The sequence below is a fragment of the Artibeus jamaicensis genome, unplaced genomic scaffold (assembly GCF_021234435.1).
Source record: "Artibeus jamaicensis isolate MK-2021 breed Jamaican fruit bat unplaced genomic scaffold, CSHL_Jam_final contig_47, whole genome shotgun sequence".
NCBI classification, from domain to species: domain Eukaryota; kingdom Metazoa; phylum Chordata; class Mammalia; order Chiroptera; family Phyllostomidae; genus Artibeus; species Artibeus jamaicensis.
Window position 1 is genome coordinate 1389110 of NW_026521848.1, and position 18442 is coordinate 1407551.

General features: G+C 56.5%; 2 protein-coding genes and 1 non-coding gene across 11 annotated transcripts; 1 reads left to right on the top strand and 2 right to left on the bottom strand.

Moving 5' to 3' along the window:
* Positions 1–435: 435 nt before the first annotated feature.
* PLEKHG2 (pleckstrin homology and RhoGEF domain containing G2) lies at positions 436–10782 on the bottom strand. Of its 9 annotated transcripts, none has more exons than XM_037133294.2 (19): positions 9893–10782; positions 9120–9249; positions 7769–8037; positions 7590–7690; positions 6741–6807; positions 6583–6629; positions 6232–6382; positions 5792–5929; positions 5399–5599; positions 4882–4974; positions 4713–4799; positions 4315–4348; positions 4123–4224; positions 3945–3992; positions 3827–3865; positions 3650–3666; positions 3308–3484; positions 2283–3201; positions 436–2203 (listed from the first exon to the last, which is right to left on the bottom strand). In XM_037133294.2, the coding sequence occupies exons 2-19, from the start codon at positions 9226–9228 to the stop codon at positions 648–650; spliced, it is 4155 nt and encodes a 1384-aa protein (XP_036989189.2). In that variant the 5' UTR covers positions 9229–9249; positions 9893–10782; the 3' UTR covers positions 436–647. The 9 variants fall into 9 exon arrangements, with proteins under 9 accessions (XP_036989189.2, XP_036989186.2, XP_053523515.1 ...); XM_037133291.2 differs by having other exon boundaries at positions 7769–8040; XM_053667540.1 differs by lacking the exon at positions 9893–10782 and adding an exon at positions 8159–8249 and having other exon boundaries at positions 7769–8040; positions 8480–9212.
* A 247-nt stretch (positions 10783–11029) lies between these two features.
* On the top strand, positions 11030–11123 carry TRNAI-UAU (transfer RNA isoleucine (anticodon UAU)). Its single transcript has 2 exons — positions 11030–11067; positions 11088–11123. It is a non-coding gene; the product is annotated as a tRNA-Ile (tRNA).
* Positions 11124–14805: 3682 nt separating this feature from the next.
* Positions 14806–17313, bottom strand: ZFP36 (ZFP36 ring finger protein). The gene is made up of 2 exons (XM_037133220.2): positions 17206–17313; positions 14806–16422 (listed from the first exon to the last, which is right to left on the bottom strand). Exons 1-2 carry the CDS (start codon positions 17227–17229, stop codon positions 15481–15483), a joined length of 966 nt encoding a protein of 321 aa, XP_036989115.1. The 5' UTR covers positions 17230–17313; the 3' UTR covers positions 14806–15480.
* Positions 17314–18442: the final 1129 nt, after the last annotated feature.

Genomic DNA, 18442 nt, shown 5'->3' on the forward strand with positions numbered 1-18442 from the left:
GGGACTGACAAAGAGATGAATGCTAGATGGGGCCGTAGCATGATGAGAGGAGGAGATGAATGAACTGAGGCACATGGGTGACATGGACAGGAAGACGGATGAAGCAGATGGACACAGCAGCATGGGTGCACGAGACAGCCGAGTGCCTGAGTTAAATGGATGGTGCTGGAACACATGAACTGGGTGAACTGCTAAAGGAATGAATTTCTCCTTGGAACAAAGCCTCTTAACTTGGCTTTTCCAGGTGGGCAGCAAGTGGTTCATAAACCCTCTGAAATCATACAGCAGTTTGTCATGGGTCCTGTTTCCGGGACATCTCAAGAGTGAGATTCTCCAAATTTTCAGAACCCAGCTGTGCTGTGACAGACCTTCCCACCCCAGTCATTGTTATCTTGTTACCCTCCCCCCATCTCCAGAATTGGAAAAGAGACATAATTTCATAATATTAACAAAATATTAATGACCCCCTCTCCCATCCCTGTTAATCAGGGTAAGTAATAAGGCCCATTTGGCAAAGCAGACCCCAGGAGGAGGAAGCTGCGGCAGTTTCAGGCTTGTGTTCAGTGTTTGAAGCCAACTTCAGTGAAGTTCTGAGTCTGCAGCATGTGGTTGAAGTCCTTGCTTTTCAAGAAGCCCGATATCCCAGCTCACATGTGGAAAGGGGCATCAGGAGCCCCCTGGACTCTGCGAAGGCCCACAGATTCCTGGGTGGAGGACAGCAGAGCAGGGTGGTTCAACCTGACCTGGGCCTTGGCTGGCCGCAGCCGCCCGCCACCCCCGACTTGGATGTTCACTGTGGTGGCATAGCTGAGCTTCCTGGCCGGGGGCGGTGGGGGTTGGGGCTGGGGCGGTGGTGAAGGTGCCCGTGACGTGGGGGCAGAAGACCAAGGACCCCGGGAGGTTGGGGGGGCCTCTCCCCCAGGCCCTTGACGCCGAGCTAGGCTCTGGCTGATGTACGAGGCTGCCAGGTATCTTGACAGAGCCGCTGCACTGGGGCCCAGGAGCTGACGGGTTGGGGGTGGGGGACTGTGAGGTGGAGTCAAGTCTGAACACTCTGACCTGGCAACGTGAGAGGCTAAGTGGCCTCCTGGTTTGAACAAAATCACAGTGGTTTGTGTAGGGGTGGGTGACAGGCCTTGAGTGTCCCAAGAGCCTCCTTGCTCAGGCAGAGGTGTGGCAGCTGGAACACTGATGTCCGGGAGGCCCTTCTGCTCCAACTGAGGTGCAGGTTTTGGGGCCTGGAGGTCTGTGAGGCTTTGCTCCTGAAGCAAAGGGACAGCAGTGGAACCCTGAGGGTCTGGCAGGCCCCCCTGCTTGGGCAAAGGCAGGGATGCTTGTATCCTTGTGTCCATGATGCCTTGGGGCTGGGGCCAACCTGTGGCAGCCTGAGCCCGAACGTCTGGGAGGTCCGGGGGCAAAGACAACGAAGCACCGGCTGGGACCCGACAGTCTAGGTGGCCCCCACATGTAGGCAAAGGTGAGGTATCCGGAAGCTGAATGTCTGAGAGGTCATGTTCCAAGGGCATTGCGTTGTTGGCTGGGATCCGAGGGTCCAGACTGCTTCCACTCGGAAGCAAAGGGTCGATGGCTTGGCTGCCGGCAGTGGCTGGGGACTGAACATCCCTGGAACCTCCTTGCTTTGTTAACGGGGTGTTGTCTGGGCTCTGGTAGTCTAGGTGGCCTTCTTGCTTGGGCACAGGACTGGTGGCTAAAACTGGGACATGAGAACAAGTTCCCTGCTTTGGCAAGGCTGGGGTGGTTGGAACTTGGATGTCTACCTGGCATCCCTGCTGAGGGAAAGCAGTGGTAGCTGGAAGCTGTATATCCTTGTGGCCTCTACGCTCAGGCAAAGGGCTGGTAACCGGAACTTGCATTTCCAGGTGGCCTTCTTGATCGGGTGGAGCTCCAACAGCCGGAACCTGAACATGTGGCAGGTCTTCCTGCTCGGGCAAAGGTGTGGTGGCTGGAACCCAGAGGCCTTGCTCAGGCAAAGTGGTAGCAGCTGGAATCTGGATGCCCTGATGGTCTTGCTCAGGCCAATTGGAGACATCTAGACCCTGGCCACCCAGGCTGCCTGCCTGTTTAGATAGGGGTGCAGCAGCTTGAACATGGGCAGCAGGGCCCAGAGGGACAGACTCCTGGGCCATGGTCAGCGGGAAGGCCAGCTCACATACCAGCACATGTCCAAAGGCAGGCAGGGGCCCTGTATGCAAAGAAAGGAATGAATCAGGACTGGAATCTCAGTGTGAGCCACCTCTGCTGACCACGTATCTGGACCTTACCTGGCTCAGCCTGCTCCTGGGGCAGGCAAGGGAACAGCTGGGGTTGGGCCAGAGCCCGCGGCCGGCGGCGGGGGGCATTAGCTGATGCCCGGGTCTCAGCCCGCTGCATCTGCTGGATCCGCTCACTGTAAAGCCGGGCCAGCTCTCGCACGCGGGACGCGGCCCGCTCCGCAATGGGGACGCCAGCCTTCCCACTCCTGCTGCTTCTACCCAGATCAGAGTCTTCCAGAATCAGAAGCGGCTCTGGGAAACCAGGCCGGGCCAACTGCCCCTGCTCCAGAGCCTGCCAGGCACTCCGGATTTCTGAGCAAGAGCGGAATTCCAGCTCATCTTGGAATCCCTCATCTCGGGTGCCATCCTGGGGCCGGAAATCAGGAAACGATACCCCTTTTTCCTCCTCCTCCTCCTCCTCCTGCCCTGCTTGGCTGCCTGAGGAAGGCCCTCCCAGTTCTCCAGAACTGCCTCCAGAGATCAGTTCTCTCCTGGTGGCTAGAGCCTCGCCCGGTTCCCGCAGAGAGCCCTGCAGCCAGGCGTCACAGGGGAGGGAGGCAGCAATCTCAGGAACACTGGGTATGGCTGGGAGGCAAGGCATTTCAAAAACACTAGAAATGTCAGAGAGACTGGGAAGGCGGGGAAGTGGGGGAATTTCAGAAAGGCTGGACATTTCAGGGAGGTTGGGCACAGCAGGGTTTTTGGTAAGGCCAGGAATGTCGGGAACTTCAGCTGCACTGGGACTTCCGAGTCCCTCTAGGATGTGGAGTGGGGAAGGGCCCCGTTCATCCATCTCCAGCTCTTCCTCCTCCTCCTCTGAAGAGTCCTGATTGGGCAGGGCTGGGAATGCAAAGCTTTCGCCATCACCTGGCACCTGGGAGTCTCCTGGGAACTTGGGAATGTCGTTGGGGGGTGGCTGTAGTGAGCACTGGGGAAGAGACCAAGGATCACAGTGGGTTGGCCACCCTGGTCCCTGGTCTGTGCCTGCCCATGAGCAGAGCCCTAAGGACACGGGGACGGGATGCCCAGCTCACCCCCGCATCCTGGAGGCCTCTTTGGTTCAGCAGTTCCAGGATTTCTTCAGTGATTGACGTCCCAGAGGGATCCAGCGCGGGAGGTCCAGTGTCCTCCAAGTCCTCAGTGGGTCCAGAAGCTGGGCCCCGTCCCTGAGGTTCTAAGGGAGGGTAGAGCTCCCCCTCACTGCCAGCATGCTACGAGGAAGCAAAGGATGGAGGGCAAGCACCGAGGGCCCCCAGCCCCTTATCCCTCAGATGGAGGAACCCGCCCCCAGCCCCTTTCTTATTCAGACCCAGGAGTTTAGAACTCAAGTTTCCCCGAGTCTGGGTCCCGAGACCCCGTCCCAAGAGACTGCTTACCTTGAGTCCAGGCTTAGCTAAGAATGGAGAGATGAGAAAAAGAGTGAGATACAGGAATAACTGCTACTCCTTGTGGCTGATGGGCTGCCCGATCACCCCCCGCCCATGAAAACTGGACCTCCCCGGGAAGAAACACACAGGCAGGGCTGGACCTGGCTGGGCTGGGCGACCACTTACTGTGCTGTGGCAACACGACGTATGGGTCCTTCACTGGCTCTGGGGAGAGGACACACTGACGTTAGGGGCCCAGCTCCCACCCCAATCCCTAGTTGACCTTTCAGTGGGGGGAACTCACCGGACTGTCTGCGGCCACGGCGCGTAGTGGAGGGGGCTGGAGACGGGGCTGTGGAAGAGGCAGAGGAGAAACTTAGGAGCCCAGCCCCAGGCTTCTGGGAGAGGGGGGCGCTGAGGGTACAATTCCTGAGTCCTGGGGGAGACGCGGGGAGTGCGACTCCGGGTTCCATCCCCTTTACCTGTGTTCCTTCGTCCAGGGGTAAAACTTCTAGCATCTCGAGGTCGGGGAGACCCAAGTAGGAGTGTCACGGGCTCTGGGACAGGCTTACTTTTAGGAGCACCTGTGGGGAGAGATTTGGGGCTAATAGTCTACGTTCTCTTGAAAGTAATTCCTCTACTTCCATACCTTCTCACCCAAGGCCCAAACTCACAGTACAGGCTGCTTTCAAGGAGAACTTGTTTTGCCTGAAAGACACAAAGATGAGGGTTATGGGCCGGTCTCTGGGCACCCCAGTCCTAGTCCCAGTGATGGGTGCTGCTACGCGACAGGCATATTACATGACCGATGATAGTTAATCCTCATCACAGCCCCGTGAGGTCGATGCTATTACCCCTGCTGGTTAGTAAACTGAGCTCAGAGAGGTTGCTCAAAGTCACAAAGCAGAGACATGGTGGAGCTGGGATTCACACCCAGGCAGCCTACTCTACAATGTAACTGTCATGTTCTAAGAGGGTTCCCTGAACTCAGGGTCTTCTGGAACTGCTGGGGGGGCGGGAGGGCGAGTGTCTCCGGCACTGTGCTGGCCGCCATCCGTGACGGCAGCTGTACCTTGGCCGGGATGGAGGCAGGGTGGTTCTCAAAGAAGAGGCTCTGGAGACAGTGGATCCACAGCTTCTTCTCTTCTTGGTTCTTGGCCTGCGGGGTAGGTGGGGGCAGAGTCAGATGTAAGGTGTAGGGGCTAGAGGGAACCCTGCCCGCTCCACCCCCCTCTGCTCACCTGGAGCAGGTACCTGTGCTTGGGAATGGTCAGGTCAGCCACCTTGAACCCTAGAGGGTCACGAGGACTCTCGCTCACACTCAGGTTGCAGCACTGGAAGGGGGAGCAGAAGGGGCGGCAGGCTCAGAGTCCTTGGACCCAGCAATGCGCCCCTTGTATGTGGGTCCCTGTATGGTTGTATGGGGGTCCTCTTTCCCCCACTGACCCCTCACCAGGCTGGGCTCTGCTCTCCCTCACCAACCCTCCCTACCCTCACCTGGACTAAGATGTGCTTCTCCCCTTGAAGACACCTGCCTGGTGGGCAAATCCAGGTCCCTCCCCTGTGCATCCTGCTGGCCTCACCCCTCCTTATTGCACTTTGCCCCACCCTCAGCCTCAAGAGTATGTGGCTCTTTTAATTCAAGCTGTCCTTCCTTGGAGGCCCTGCCCCTGGCCACCCCTTTAGGGGTGCAGGTACAGGTACACAGAATATCGCTTGTAGGTAACATTCCAGCCCCATTCCCATCCCTGAACTCACAAAGATGTGACCCTTGTAGGTGTATTCCGGCCCCCGGCGCTTGGCCACAAGCAGCATCCGTGAGAAGAGAAAGAGCAGCCGCTCACCCCCTCGAAGGCGGGGACCGCCCCCTCCACCACCGCGGAATGAGCCTTCCAGCACCAGCTCCCCAAAAGCACTGAGCTCCGGGCCGGTCCAGCCACCTAGCCGCCGCTGCACTTCCTGCCGGCATCCCGCCAGGTGCACAGGACACAGAAACACACCGAAGGGCAGCAGATACATGCCAACACGAGGGGGTTAACAACCAGGCCGTGCTGTCTAATCACACCCTCTGGGGTTACCTTTGAAGTACTGACCACCCCCCTCCCATGGCCCACACGCCCACTCCTCCCATCCAGCCCACCCTGGAGGCACCTGGAGGCGTGCAGCATGCTCCTGCTTGCGCTTCATGTCGTTGATGTACCAGGCAACCGCTGTCATGGACACAATGGCCTCCTCCACCATCTCACGGCCCCCCGTGTCAGGGCCCTCCGCCCAATGCTTGCCTAGCTCCTGCCAGGCAGCAACCGGGCACCCAAGGAGGAAAAGAGAAACAGAGAAAGAGTGATAATGATAGGAGACAGAGAGAAATAGAAAGGTAGAGGCAGAGATGGGAGACCCAGGGACGAAGAGAGACAAACAGGAAGAAAACCTGGAATCAGCTGATGCCAGCAAGACCCACCCCAAACACTGACCCAGTGTGTAGGGACCACATGCCTCCCCAGGCCTTGCCCAGCTTGTCCTGGTTCACCACCAGGTGGTCCATGGGCAGAACCTGGCCCCTCACCAAGCAACCCCCAAGGGCCATAGCGAACCTGTAGCAACAGATGGTACTTGAGGATGCGCTGAACAGGTTTCAACAGGAAGCTCTGCAGGGGCAGCGAGTGGTGGAGCTGGGCCTGGCGCTCCTGCAGCCAAAGGGCTGCTGGTGGAGACAGCGAGAGCTCCCGGAGCAGGGCCAGGGAGCTGGGGGCACAGCAGCACAGGTCAGAGGGGCTGGCAATTCTGGTGGGCAGGGCTAGGAGGGGTTGGAGGCTGGCAGGGGTTAGGGAAGGATTAGGGAGTTCAGTTACTGTCACCGTCTAGCAGAGGTTGGAGCCGGATGAGTTGGACAGAGGGAGGTTGGGTGGTATATCAGCTCATGGGCACGACCTGGGACCCCATACCTCGGGTAGTTCATGCAGTACAATGTGTAGATGTCAAAATCCTCACTCTGCAGGTGACAGGGGAGTCAGGGAGACCTCAGACTCTCCATGACCTGTTTGCACAGGCCGGCTCCCCACTCACCCAGGGGCCAGCCCAGAGCACTGGCCCCCGGACTCACCCTCTGCACGAAGCACTCCGCAATGCCCCCTGCACTGCTGCTGCCTTCCAGCTCCTCCAGGAGCTCGCTGTAGGGAGAGGAAAGGGTGAGGGACTGCCCTGCCCCACAGTGCCCACAGGGGAGGCCTAGGGGAGGCTGGGTAGGGGCTGGGTGGCGGCCAGGCTCTCTCTAGGGGATGCCGTGTCCTGAATTAGAGTTCTCTGATGCCTACACGGAACACAACACGCTCCGACTTCCTTGGGCTACCCTGGTCACATTCCTCAGCCTGAAATCTTGTCATAGCTGGCCTGAGCCTGGGTGTCTCATGCCGTGACCCAGGGATAGCAGTGTCATAACCTTCAGAGATGTGATGATCTTAAGCTCTTGTTGCAATCTTGAGATCTTGTCCTGACTCTCAGACCTCCTGCAATAATCTCACGATCTTGCCAGGACTCTCGAGTGTCCTGATTCTTGGGAGTCCAGCGTCCTCCTCACTGGGGACCAACCATCCTGGTTTGTCTAGGACTGAGGGGTCCCCAGAACACACGAGCTCACACCGTCATGATCTTCAGGCCCCACCTGAGCCTCGGATTCATCGTGCTCCCACGTCTGACAGTGTTGAGCTCCATCCCGATGCCTGGCTCTGTCTCCTTATTTGGACTTGGACCTTACCCGGATCCTCGGGCTCTGCCCCTCCACTCCTCCACCACCCTGGATCCTTCCTCCCCACTGTGATCCCTGCCTAATGTCTCGACACCCCATGGATGAGCCTAAACCAGGCCCTGCGGGGCTCCAAGCTTTGGGTTCGAACCTAGCCCTCCTCCCATGGTCCACCAACCCGCACCCCGGCCCAGCCCACCCACTGCTGACCTGCTGAACTCGTAGATGTCCTCGATGTTTGCAAACAGCGTGCCCACCTGCTCTGTACTCAGCCCCAGGACCCCGCCATCCAGCAGGGGGCCCAGGTAGTCCTGTGAGAAAGACTGGGGTCACTGGGGCAGAGGAACCGGCCTGGGTCCCCACTGTGCTCAGGTGCCCTCTGGCCTCACCTCTACGATGCTGCGGAGGTCTCGGACATAGGCCCGCTCTGTCTCCACAATCTCACGGGCCACACGCTCCAGCCTTGAGGGTTTCACAGACCCGGGGGTCCCCACAGGCGACAGATGCAGGCGGATGGGGGGTCCTGGAAGGGGCTCTGGCCTGGAGGCTGTACAGGCAGGGGTGGGCCCCGGGGCCAGGTCCCCCTCAGAGCCCACTGTGCTCAGGGATGTGGAGCTCCCAGAACCTCGTGGGGAGGCCATGGCAGGGGTTGCGGAAACTGCTGGGGATGTGGAACAGGAGGTCAGGGGGTCTCCCCAGCTGGGTAAAGTGAGTGCTCTCAGCCCCCATACTCACCCACACTTAGTATCTCTCCCACGGCTCCCTCCTCCTCTTCCTACCGTGCTGCCTTGGGCCAGTCCTGTCCTCTCCCATCAGGGTCCTTTCTGGGCTTCTGACCTCCGCCTCTCTAGTCCATATCCATACATCGGCCTAGGATATCTTTATTAATTTGCCTGTCTGACTCGGTCACTCCCACGACTATAACCCCCTCATACCCTCAGGATGAAGTGCAAACTCCTCAAGTCGAAAGACTCTGTGCAAGGCAGTCTTTAGAGACCTTTCCGGGACGTGCTCTTCCCGCAGCCAGGCCACTTTCTACACTCCAGTCTCCAGTCACACTTAGCTTCTTTCAGTTACTTAAAGAAGCAGCCTCTTCTTACCTCTTGGCCTTCGCACACACTGGTCTCATTGTGTGGAGTGCTCTTCCCTGCCTTTCCCAATTCATACTTCTTACTCTCCTCAGTCTATTTATATATATTTCTTAATTTCTTTTTAAAAATTTCCATCTGAGGAGAAAATTTTTTTATCGCTTTTTAGAGAGAGAGAGGAGGGGAACGAGAGAGAAACATCCATTGGTCGCCCCCTGTCAGCACCTGGACCTGGGGTGGTACCCACCCAGTCCAGGGATTGAACCCACCGCCCTTCAGTTACAGACCACACTCCAACAAACCGAGCCACACGGATCAGAGCTCTGTTTTCAGTTTAGATGGTCCCGTCTCCAGGAAGCCTCCCCTGACCTCCCCGACTAGGCTCCCACGGCCCCTTGAAGCTTTCTCAATCCCAGCTCTGACCACTCTGCCCTGGGATATATATCCCTGTGAACTCTCAATGTCTAGGGATGGGCCCAACTCCACCCCCCCCCCACCAGGCCTGCAGCTCTGTGCAGGCAGGCCTGGGACTGTCTCGGTCACCCTGTGTTGCCAGCATAACCTGGCACCGGGCCAGCCACAGAGGGCTGCACTGTGTCTTGAATAAAGGCATGAATGTCCAGCAGGCTCTGCCCCTCCCTTGCGTGCTCACCTGTCTGAGTCTCACACACAGTTGCACAGTCACACACTTCACCTCTGCGGCAGGGGCCAAGGCGAGGGCTGGGTTTGGACAGGCTCAGTCCCCGGGCTCCCTCTGGCATGGCTGAGTGGCTCAACCGCTTCTGCAGAAAGACCCCCTTATTGGATATCAGGACCCCGTAGGCCTCCCTGCCGCCCACACTCATAGATTGGGGGCTGAGAACTAGGGGTGTGGTCTAAACCCAGGGAAGGGCCTCTCATGGGGTAGACAGAAGCAAAGCGATAGAAGGATGGGGCAAAAAGAGATAACACAGAAAAAAATGGAAAGATTGAGACAAAGAACAGTGAAGATAGCAAGAGTCGCTGAAACTAGCAGTCCGGTCACTCTGGGGCCGGAGGCTCAGGGATCCTGGGAAGGGTTGGGCTCCGGCTGGACTCCGGCTGGAGACGAAGGCTTGGGGCAGGGCTGGGAAAAGCCGTGGGCGGGAGGCGGCGGGGTCCCAGGGGAGGGCGGAGGAGGCTGGGGGACCGGATGCCGGGGTCCCGCAGACGGCTCCCTCCCCCACCGAGAGCTGTGAGGTGGGGCGCTGGCCTTGAGCCCTCGATCTCCCTGCAGCCAGTCCCCCTGCGACCGGCTTTCAGACCCCAGCGCCTTCCTATCTCCGCCAGCCCCAAACTCCCGCCAGCGCCTCCGCTCGCCCCCCGCCGGCACGCCCCCTCATTGTTTAGCAGCAGCGGCGCTGCCCCCTCCCCCAGCCGGTCCAGGCCTCTCGCCTCCCTCCTCACCTCTCCGGGAGTCCCCAGCCCCGAACCGAGGCAACCCAGCTACTATTCGACCCTCAGCATGGTCCCCAGGGAGGCGCAGAGCCGGCTCCTGGGTCCCTGGGTCTCTCTGAAAGTCAGCGGCAGGAGGGCTCCAGGACCCAGAATCCGAGGTCTCTTGGAAAATGGGGTGCAGCGGTCCGAATTTCCTGGTTCCTACATGCAGGTTGCTGGAAGCCTGACTCTTGAGTCTCCGATGGGGATGCTGGGGACCCAAATCCTGTGACTTCCAGATATGGCCGTAGGCAGCCCGGACTCCTGAGTTTTCCTAACTCTAAGAGTAGGAATTAAACTACCTCCAGGCGGGAGTGCACGGGAGTCCCAAAATCCTGGGTCCCTTTGAAGTAGTGGGCGCTTCTGCCCCAAACAGACTTGCTGGGGTGCTAGACGCCCATAATACAAGCTTCTCCTGGGAATTCCTGGATGGTATCTCTGGTAGGGGATCCTAAATTCTTCAAACCGGGGTGCAAAGAGCTCGCCCTCCACGGTCGCTCGGGGCTGATGTCCCGGACTTCTGGGAAGGCGCTGGGAAGTTGGAATCTGGGGTCCTTTGACCTGTAGGCGAAAGCCTGTGCTTCTGGGTCTCTCAGGATGCAGTGCAGACTCTCGGAAAGCCGGAGTCCGTGACTCTGGACCCCTGAAGCTGCAGGATGGGTGGCACCCGGCTAAAGCGGCTGGGGTGCCAGCGCCGCTTCTGCGGCGGGAGTGTCTGATCCCAGCTGTGAGACTGGGGGCGGTTGACTGGGGCTTACCCTCCCCCTAGGCGCCTGGGCTCACATCCTGTTCCCGCCCGCGGGGGGGAGGGGCCGCCTTCCGGCCGGCCAGCCAGGAAAGAGTTAAAACCACCTCTTTGGATTCTGAATATTCATGAGAAGGCCAGTCCCAGGCAGGTTACACTCCCACATTCCAAATGCCTCGCGGACATTTCCCTTTTTCAGCAAAGGCCTTCCAGGCGTGAGAATTCGGAACTGGTTACCCCTTTCTCCTATTGGCCAATCAAAATATTTCGATTTGCATATACAATATAAAACGGAGCTGTCCGGGGGAGGTCACGTGGTCAAAAGCAACTGAAGGACCCCACGACGAGAGGGTGCGGCCGGAGCTCCAGTGGCGCAATCGGTTAGCGCGCGGTACTTATAAGACAGTGCACAGCGGAGCAATGCCGAGGTTGTGAGTTCGATCCTCACCTGGAGCAGTTTCAGTTTTCTCTCATCAGCCTCTATAAACTTAAGACATTTTACAAATCAACCAAAAATACGCCTTACTTAAAGGAATGGACATTTCGATTTTCGGACTGGAAAGACCCCCGGGACTCTAGCGATCATCGGTTAAGAAGTGTTATGCATCGCGGGGGGAAGTGTCGTTTTTATCTTGGCCGCCAGAGGGTGGTATTGCCTCTTAGATGCCTGCACACTTCATTGAACTTGCAAATCTCAGTTTGAGTTGTGCAGAGACAGACATATTTGTCTTTCTACCATATGATTTCACTCATATGTGGAATCTAACAAACAAACTCAGCTAACAAGAAAAACAGAGACAGACTCAGAGATGGAGAACAGATGACAGCTAGTGGGGGGTGTAAGGGGTGGAGAGATTGAGCAAAACAGTAAGGACTCATGGATGTGGGCAACAGCGTGGTGATTCCTGGGGTGAGGTGTATCAGCGGGCTAAATGGTAATGGAAAAATATAATGAAGATTATAGTTTTTAAAAAAGGGCTTGTGCAGATGTGTCAGGCTGTGGGTCCTCTGCAAACAGTGTTTATGGCATTGCCTCCTTCTCTGTCTTGGATTTTTTTTTCCAGTTTCACTGAGGTATAATTGCCACATAATGCTGTATGGCATAGGTTCAAGGTGTACAACATGATTTATGTATAAAATGTGAAATGATTGTCACAATAAGTTTAGTTAACACACATCATCTCAAGTAGTCACTAATTTCTTGTGTGTTTTGGAATTTTAACTCTTTCCCTCCCCATTTCCAAATCAGTTTGTGTTTCTCAACAAATACTGAACATCCACTCTATGACCAACTGCTACTTAGGGTTTAGTGATACTATTGCAGTGCACAAGACCAAGTCTCTGTCCCTAAGGACTTGACATTCTAGTGGGGGAGGCAGATTTCTATACACATAGGAACCAACTATATTTCATATGTTAGGTGGTGATAAATGTCATGGAAAAAGTACGGCAAGGTAAGAAGGATGGTGGAATGGGAGGTGGGGTGTGGGCTGAACTAAGAGTAGTCAGGGACCTCTCACTGAGGAGACATTTGAACAGAGAACTGAAAGAGGGGAGTGAGTGACTGGGGCGCCTGGGGGGCGGGATTCCACGCAGAGTGCCACAGCCAGCACAAAGGCCCTGCAGCTGAATGAAGCATGTCAGATACACTTACTGTGGAGCAGCTAGGAAGACAGTGTGGCTACAGCAAGATTGAGCAAAGAGAGAGTCAGTCCGTGTAAACTGGTAAGAATTTAGGACTTTGGCTTTTGTGTGATCTGACTCAGGTGTCATGACAGGTTCCCTTTGGTTGTCTAGTGGGGCAGTGGAGAGAGACTGAGGGCAGAGGTTCAGGTTCAGAGGTGATGGAGATAAAACCAGGGTAAAGGCCAGAGGACGAAGTGAATCAAAGAGGATTGCTGTTGGACTGGGGTGTGGATTTGAGAGACAAGTCAAGGGGACTCCCAGGTATTTGGCATTTGTAGCTGGTGGTAGGTGCCATTTTTTTAAATGATTTTTTTTTTTTGAGAAGGGACAGAATGCATTTTTGGGTAAGAGAAGGACCAGAGATGTCTGTTTCTTGTTCTTTCAGTATCTGTAAATGTCTCTGCAAGGTTTGCTCTTCCTCTTGGCCTCCCCAGTGTCTTTAGGCTTCTTGGTTTCTATCTTTCCCAGCCCTCTTTTCCTCCGTTTGGGGACCACAGCCCTTTCCCACATTAGGGGGAGTTTCCAGGAAAAGATCAAAAGGCCTGCCGCTGGGCACGGGGGAGGGCGAAGCAGGGGTGAGAGGGCCGGGAGGGGAGGTGGGAAAGGAGAAGAGGAAGGAGCAGGAGGGGAGGAGGAGAGGGAGAATGCTAACTCTGGGTAACGGGTTGGAGGAGGGCAGAGGGAGCAGAGGGGTGGGAAGGGAAGGTGCAGTTGAGGGGAGAACGAAGAATGAGGGCAGGAGGGAGGGAAAGGATGGAGAGGGTAGGGGCGGGAGAAAGGGGGAGGATAAGGGGAACTGGAAGGAAAGAAAAGAGGGGGTAAAGAGGTGGAACTGAGAGGGAGGGGAGGGGTGAGGATGTGGAGAGAACCGAGGGGAGTCGCGGGGAGGGGGGGAGAGGAAAAAGAGTGGGTCAAGAAGGAAGAGGGGTCGACGGGGAAGAGGCCGGGGTGGAGGGGGGCGGGGGGCGGGGCGCGGGCACTGACGCGAGGCTGTTTCCGGGCTCCCCGCCCCAGGGTGGGTCTGGCCGCCTCTTGCCTTCTTTGGTCTGAGGACACAGAGCTGTCCGGGCCCCGCCCCCACGAGCTTGTGACCCACACACCCGGGCCTCCCGCTTCCTCGGCGGAAAGGCCGATATCCCGCAAGCCTGAACTTCTCAACTCCTGGCGGGCCGAAGGGGGTACTTCCACAGTCCTGGGTCCCGGAAAGGCAGAAGCTACAACTCCGCCCTTCACCCAACGCGCGGAGACATCAGGACCTAGAATTCTCAGTGGCCGGGAGACTAGCTCTGAGATTCCAAAGTGTTACGTCCACCTAAGAAATGTCCAAACCTGTAAAAAAAAATTTTTTTTGTTTAGTTGAGGCAAACTAACGACAATTTCCAGGAAGCAAAATCTCAACCGACTGAGAAAAATGCTCCTGAGAATGACAGATTTGCACCCTAACTTTCTACGGTGCAAAGGAGGAGGCGTAAAAGGGTATGTAAAGCCCATTGGGAGGCAAGAGAAAGCAAAGCCCGGAAATGTCTTGAGAGTGGACCAAAAGTGAAATGAAGAAACAAATACTTCTTTTACATTGGTGGGTACAGGATAGTTAATGAATATTTACAGCACATAGAGATGTTATGTAGTCCAATAACGTACGAATAATGAGGGGTTTTGTGGTCTACTGTTTTGGTGGGAGATTGTGCCCTGAGGGTGTCTGGAAGAGAGGGATTACTCTGCCATTATTGTAGCTGCAAAAAGACAATGGGCAGGCTCAGTTAAGGCAAAGATTGACCTTAGTTAAGAGACATATCCACCATGACTCACTTTTAGGTAGAAAACTGTAAGACCATATCTTATGTGGTTACTTTAGGTTTCTGAGTTTATAAGGCTTGCCATGCAGGCCTCCCCTGAGTTTGTCAGGTGTAGTATGTGCCCCCCCCTTTCATCAACAGCTGCGATCCCGAGACTTTCTAAAGCTGCCTCTCCCATATTGCGAGTGTCTGAGTCCCCCAGTTCCTCAGGTCCTGGAAGACTTGGTGGTGGGCCCCCAGGACATCAGGGTTTCCGGGCTGACTCGCCCCCGCCCGCCCAGGGCCAGCGCCCCAGCACATTCCGTCCTCCCTGCACCGCCCCACCCTCCCCACTCAGCCCACGGGGACGGAAACAACTCGATCTCGCCCGCGCCCCGCCAAGGGCTGGGTCAAAGAGCCGGACAAGACACGAACGCCTGGCCCAGCGCCTCCGACTGCTTCTCTTGGTTCCTACCGAGTGACCTCACCTGGACCCACCCCCTCAGGTAAACGGCGGGGCCAGGTGACGTCACTTCCTGCCAGGTAAGCGCCTTCGCGCAGCTCTGCTGTGAAAGCTTTGGAGGAGCTACGGATCAAGTCTACCCGCTTCAAAACAAGGCAACACCACCCACCCCACAAGTCACTGCCTCTAGACCGCAGAAAAGCCAGGATTCGAGTTTACACACAGATGCCTTTTATTTAAAAATTCCAAAAAACAAAAAATAAAATTTAATATATATTAATATATTATAGCATATTACTCCATCGTTTCCAATATTAAAAAAGTAGGAAGAATACAAGGGAAGCAGACGACCCAATATATATAAATACTATAAAATCTATTAGAATAAATAAAGTCGTCATAAATAGAGCCCAATGGCTGGGGGTGGGGGTTTGGCAATGACTTTGGCTACTTTCTTTTCAAAGGTAATTTGAGCACCAGGGTTGACCCTCAGAAGGAGGTTCCAGTCACCAGAACCTCAGGGGTCTAGGAAAAATGAGGATGGGATAGGAGGGGATTAATTATTCACAGCATTGGGAAAGGGAGAAGTGGGGTGGAGAGGGCTTATGGCTTACTGCCACCCTCAAATTTGCTACATCTTTAAAAAGAAAAAACACTCCAGAATACACTCCTTCCTCCATCACCATGAACACCGAGCTTGCACACTGGGGACCTGCCCCAGCATGGGGTCAGGGGAGTGGGTTAATGCATTTTGCAAGGCAGTGGGGCTACTTAAGAGCGAGCCCCCCAGTTCCCCAAGCCCCCAGGCTCCTGTGGAGCCCACAGCACTAGAGAAATGGCCCCCTTGAGATCCAGCTGATCTGTACTGGGCAGGCACACTTGTCACTTGTCACTCAGACACTGAGATGCGATTGAAGATGGGGAGTCGCCGAGGGGCTGTAGGTGGCTGGGGTGGCCCAAACACCCCAGCCTCAAAGACGGGCGAGTCAGAGCCTCCCAGGCTACTGCCACTGCTAGCATATTCATCGGGATCAGATCCCAGGGAGTGTGCAGAGGGGCTCCGAGCCAGGCCACCCACAGGTCCCCAGACGCTGCTGGGGGTGGCCCTTCGGCAGGAGGGGCAACAGGCTGGTGTGGGGTCCCTTCGGGCCACAGGGGTCCCAGGGGCAGCAGAAAAGGCAGAGGGTGAAAGTGGAAGGTCCCCAGGTGGTGGTGGGGAGCTGGAGGGTGAGAAGGAGCAGGAGGACAGAGAAGGGCCTGCCAGGCCTGCTGGTGGTGGCGAGGATCGGCGGCCCGAGGGCAGGCCCGAGAAACTGATGCTCTGGCGCAGCACATGGGGGTGGCCAGGGGCAGCCAGGTCTTCACTGGGGTTGTGGATGAAGTGGCAACGTGAACCATAGGGACAGCGGCCCTGGAGGTAGAACTTGTGGCAGAGTTCCGTCTTGTACTTGGGGTGGCGACTGGCCTGGCGCAGCTCGCCTGGGCCATGAGCAAACTGGCATTTAGCGCCATAGCGACAGCGCCCGCTCTCTGAGAAGGTCCGGCACAACTCAGTCTTGTATCGGGATGAGGTGGTGGGGGTCGAAGTTGGTGAAGGTGACAGCTCAGTACCTGGGCGGGGAGCCAGAGGTGCGAAACCTGGGGGTGGAGGCACCCAGCCACAGCTTCGACCCTCCACCAGGCTGGTAGACCGGCCGGGCAGGCGGGCAGCAACCCCAGCTGGGCTGGAGTCGGATGAGCTGAAGCTCCAGAGTCCTGAGGAGGCCCAGCCGGGACTGGACTCAGTATCTCCATGGTCAGATGGGAGATCAGGGCTCAGCGACAGGAGGCTCTGTGGGTACGGGGATTGGTTAAGACACGGAAAATGCTGGGTGACACCCTTCCCACCTGCAGGGCACCTAAGAGCTTGCCAATCCGGTTTGTGGCTTCTGTTCTGAGCCCCACCCGCCCGCAGAAACCCATGGGTTCGGGATCCCAGGGATCCGGAACTGGGAGTTCTGAGTTTTTTCGGCAACGATGGAACCCAGGAATCCTGCCTGGCTCCCTGTCTCAGGGCACACGACCTTCCACCAATTTTTGAGCCTCTGGGCTTCTCAGGATCTGACCCTGAGCATCGTGTTCTCCAGTTTCACAACGGGCGGGCCGGCAAAGTTAACGAAGAAGTCCAATATCTTGGGCTTTTGAGTTCTAGAGTCTTCCTTTGGGTCTGGGAGTGAAGACAGAAGTTGCCTTCCCCTCACCCCAAAGACTCAAGCCCCAGAAACGCCTCCGCGCAAAACCGCACCCTCAGCAACTACTGGGGGGAAGCCAGGTGTGGGGCCATTTCCGCCTCCAGACAGCCCTAGTCTGAAAAAACTCTTCCAGCTTTCCATCTTTAAGGGCCACCCTACTCATGTTTGGGCTGAGACCCGAAAGTCGCGGGCTCCATTTTTCACTTCAGGAGAGAGTCACACTGGTCTGAGAAAGGAGACCGGACCCCGGGCTGGAGCGCACCGCGCGGAGGGGCTCCAGTCTGAGTAGGGAGCCATGGAGTGTGCGGCCCCAGAGGGGCCCAGGCTGAGAAGGGAGTCGGTGGGACACGGGGACCCCAGGGTGCCGGACAGTGGGAACTCACCTCGTAGATGGCAGTGAGATCCATGGCGGCGCGGACGGCCGACTTGAGGAGAACCAGAGCAAAAGTGGGAACGCAGGAGACTCGCTGCGTCTGCCTGGAGGAGCCGGCGGTTTTATAGACCAATGGGGCCTGGCCCGGGAGGGGAGGGGCGGGCCGGGGGGCGGGGCCAGGGGCGCTTCCCGGACGCGCGCCCGCAGAGCAGCCCGCCAGGCCTGGGACCGGCCCTCTTCCTCTCGGCCCCCAGCCGGGAAGCGCCAGAACTGTGCCCACTGGTGGCCGCGACCCGGCGGGGGGTGCGTGGGGTGGGAGTATCGGCCGAATTTTAAAGGCTGGAGACTGAGGCGCCGGGAAGGGAACTGGGACGGAGGTGGGGGCAGGGCTCCAGAGAGAACTGACGAGGGCAGAGGCCGAGGCGGTGGGCGTGCGCGTGAGAGACCTGCAAGCGAGGAGAGAGGCGCGGAAAGAGCGAGAGACCGAGAAACGGGGAGACGCAGAGAAACAAAGACACAAATCAGGGAGGGTAGACACACTCAGGTAGAGGCATATGAAGAGAGGGAAAGATAGGTAAAGAGAGGTGAGGAGACAGAAAAACGTGAAGAGAATCCCAAGAGACAAAATTCAGAGCGAGAAGCTAGAGGGAAGGTCACAAATAAACAAACAAAAAAGGGAGAAACAAACCCCCCCAAGACAGAAGTCCGCAAGAGCTAAACGGAGGAGACCAACAGGTCTGGCAGAGAATTCCCTTGTGAGACCTGCCCGCCTGCCTTGGTCTCCATCTCGAACAACTCAGATCCAGAGACCTTGACCATCCCTACCCACACTCGCAAGGGTGGGATCCTTGATATTTGGTAAGACTGGAAAGGTGCCTACTTTGCCAATTTCAGAGCTACTGTAGCCTCTCACCCTCCCATAGATAGTGGCATTTCTGATGGCTTCCTCTGGACTAGGCACCGTATGAAAGTGCTTTACATACGTTAACTCGAGGGGTTATTGTACTCATTTTACACAAGAGGAAACCCAGAGACCAACTTACTCTCCTAGTTCTGTTTAATAAATGGCAGCAGCCTAACGCCAAGGATGTTAAATCATGCTAAAAGTTTGCCGTCTGAGAAAACTCAAGATTGAAAAGGGTGAGATATTTTATTATGGTGGGTTGCCTTGATTAAGAATTGTTTTGAAATGGAAATGGGTTACCCCCAACTGACGGTCAGATGGGTCTCATAAACGGGAATTTTAA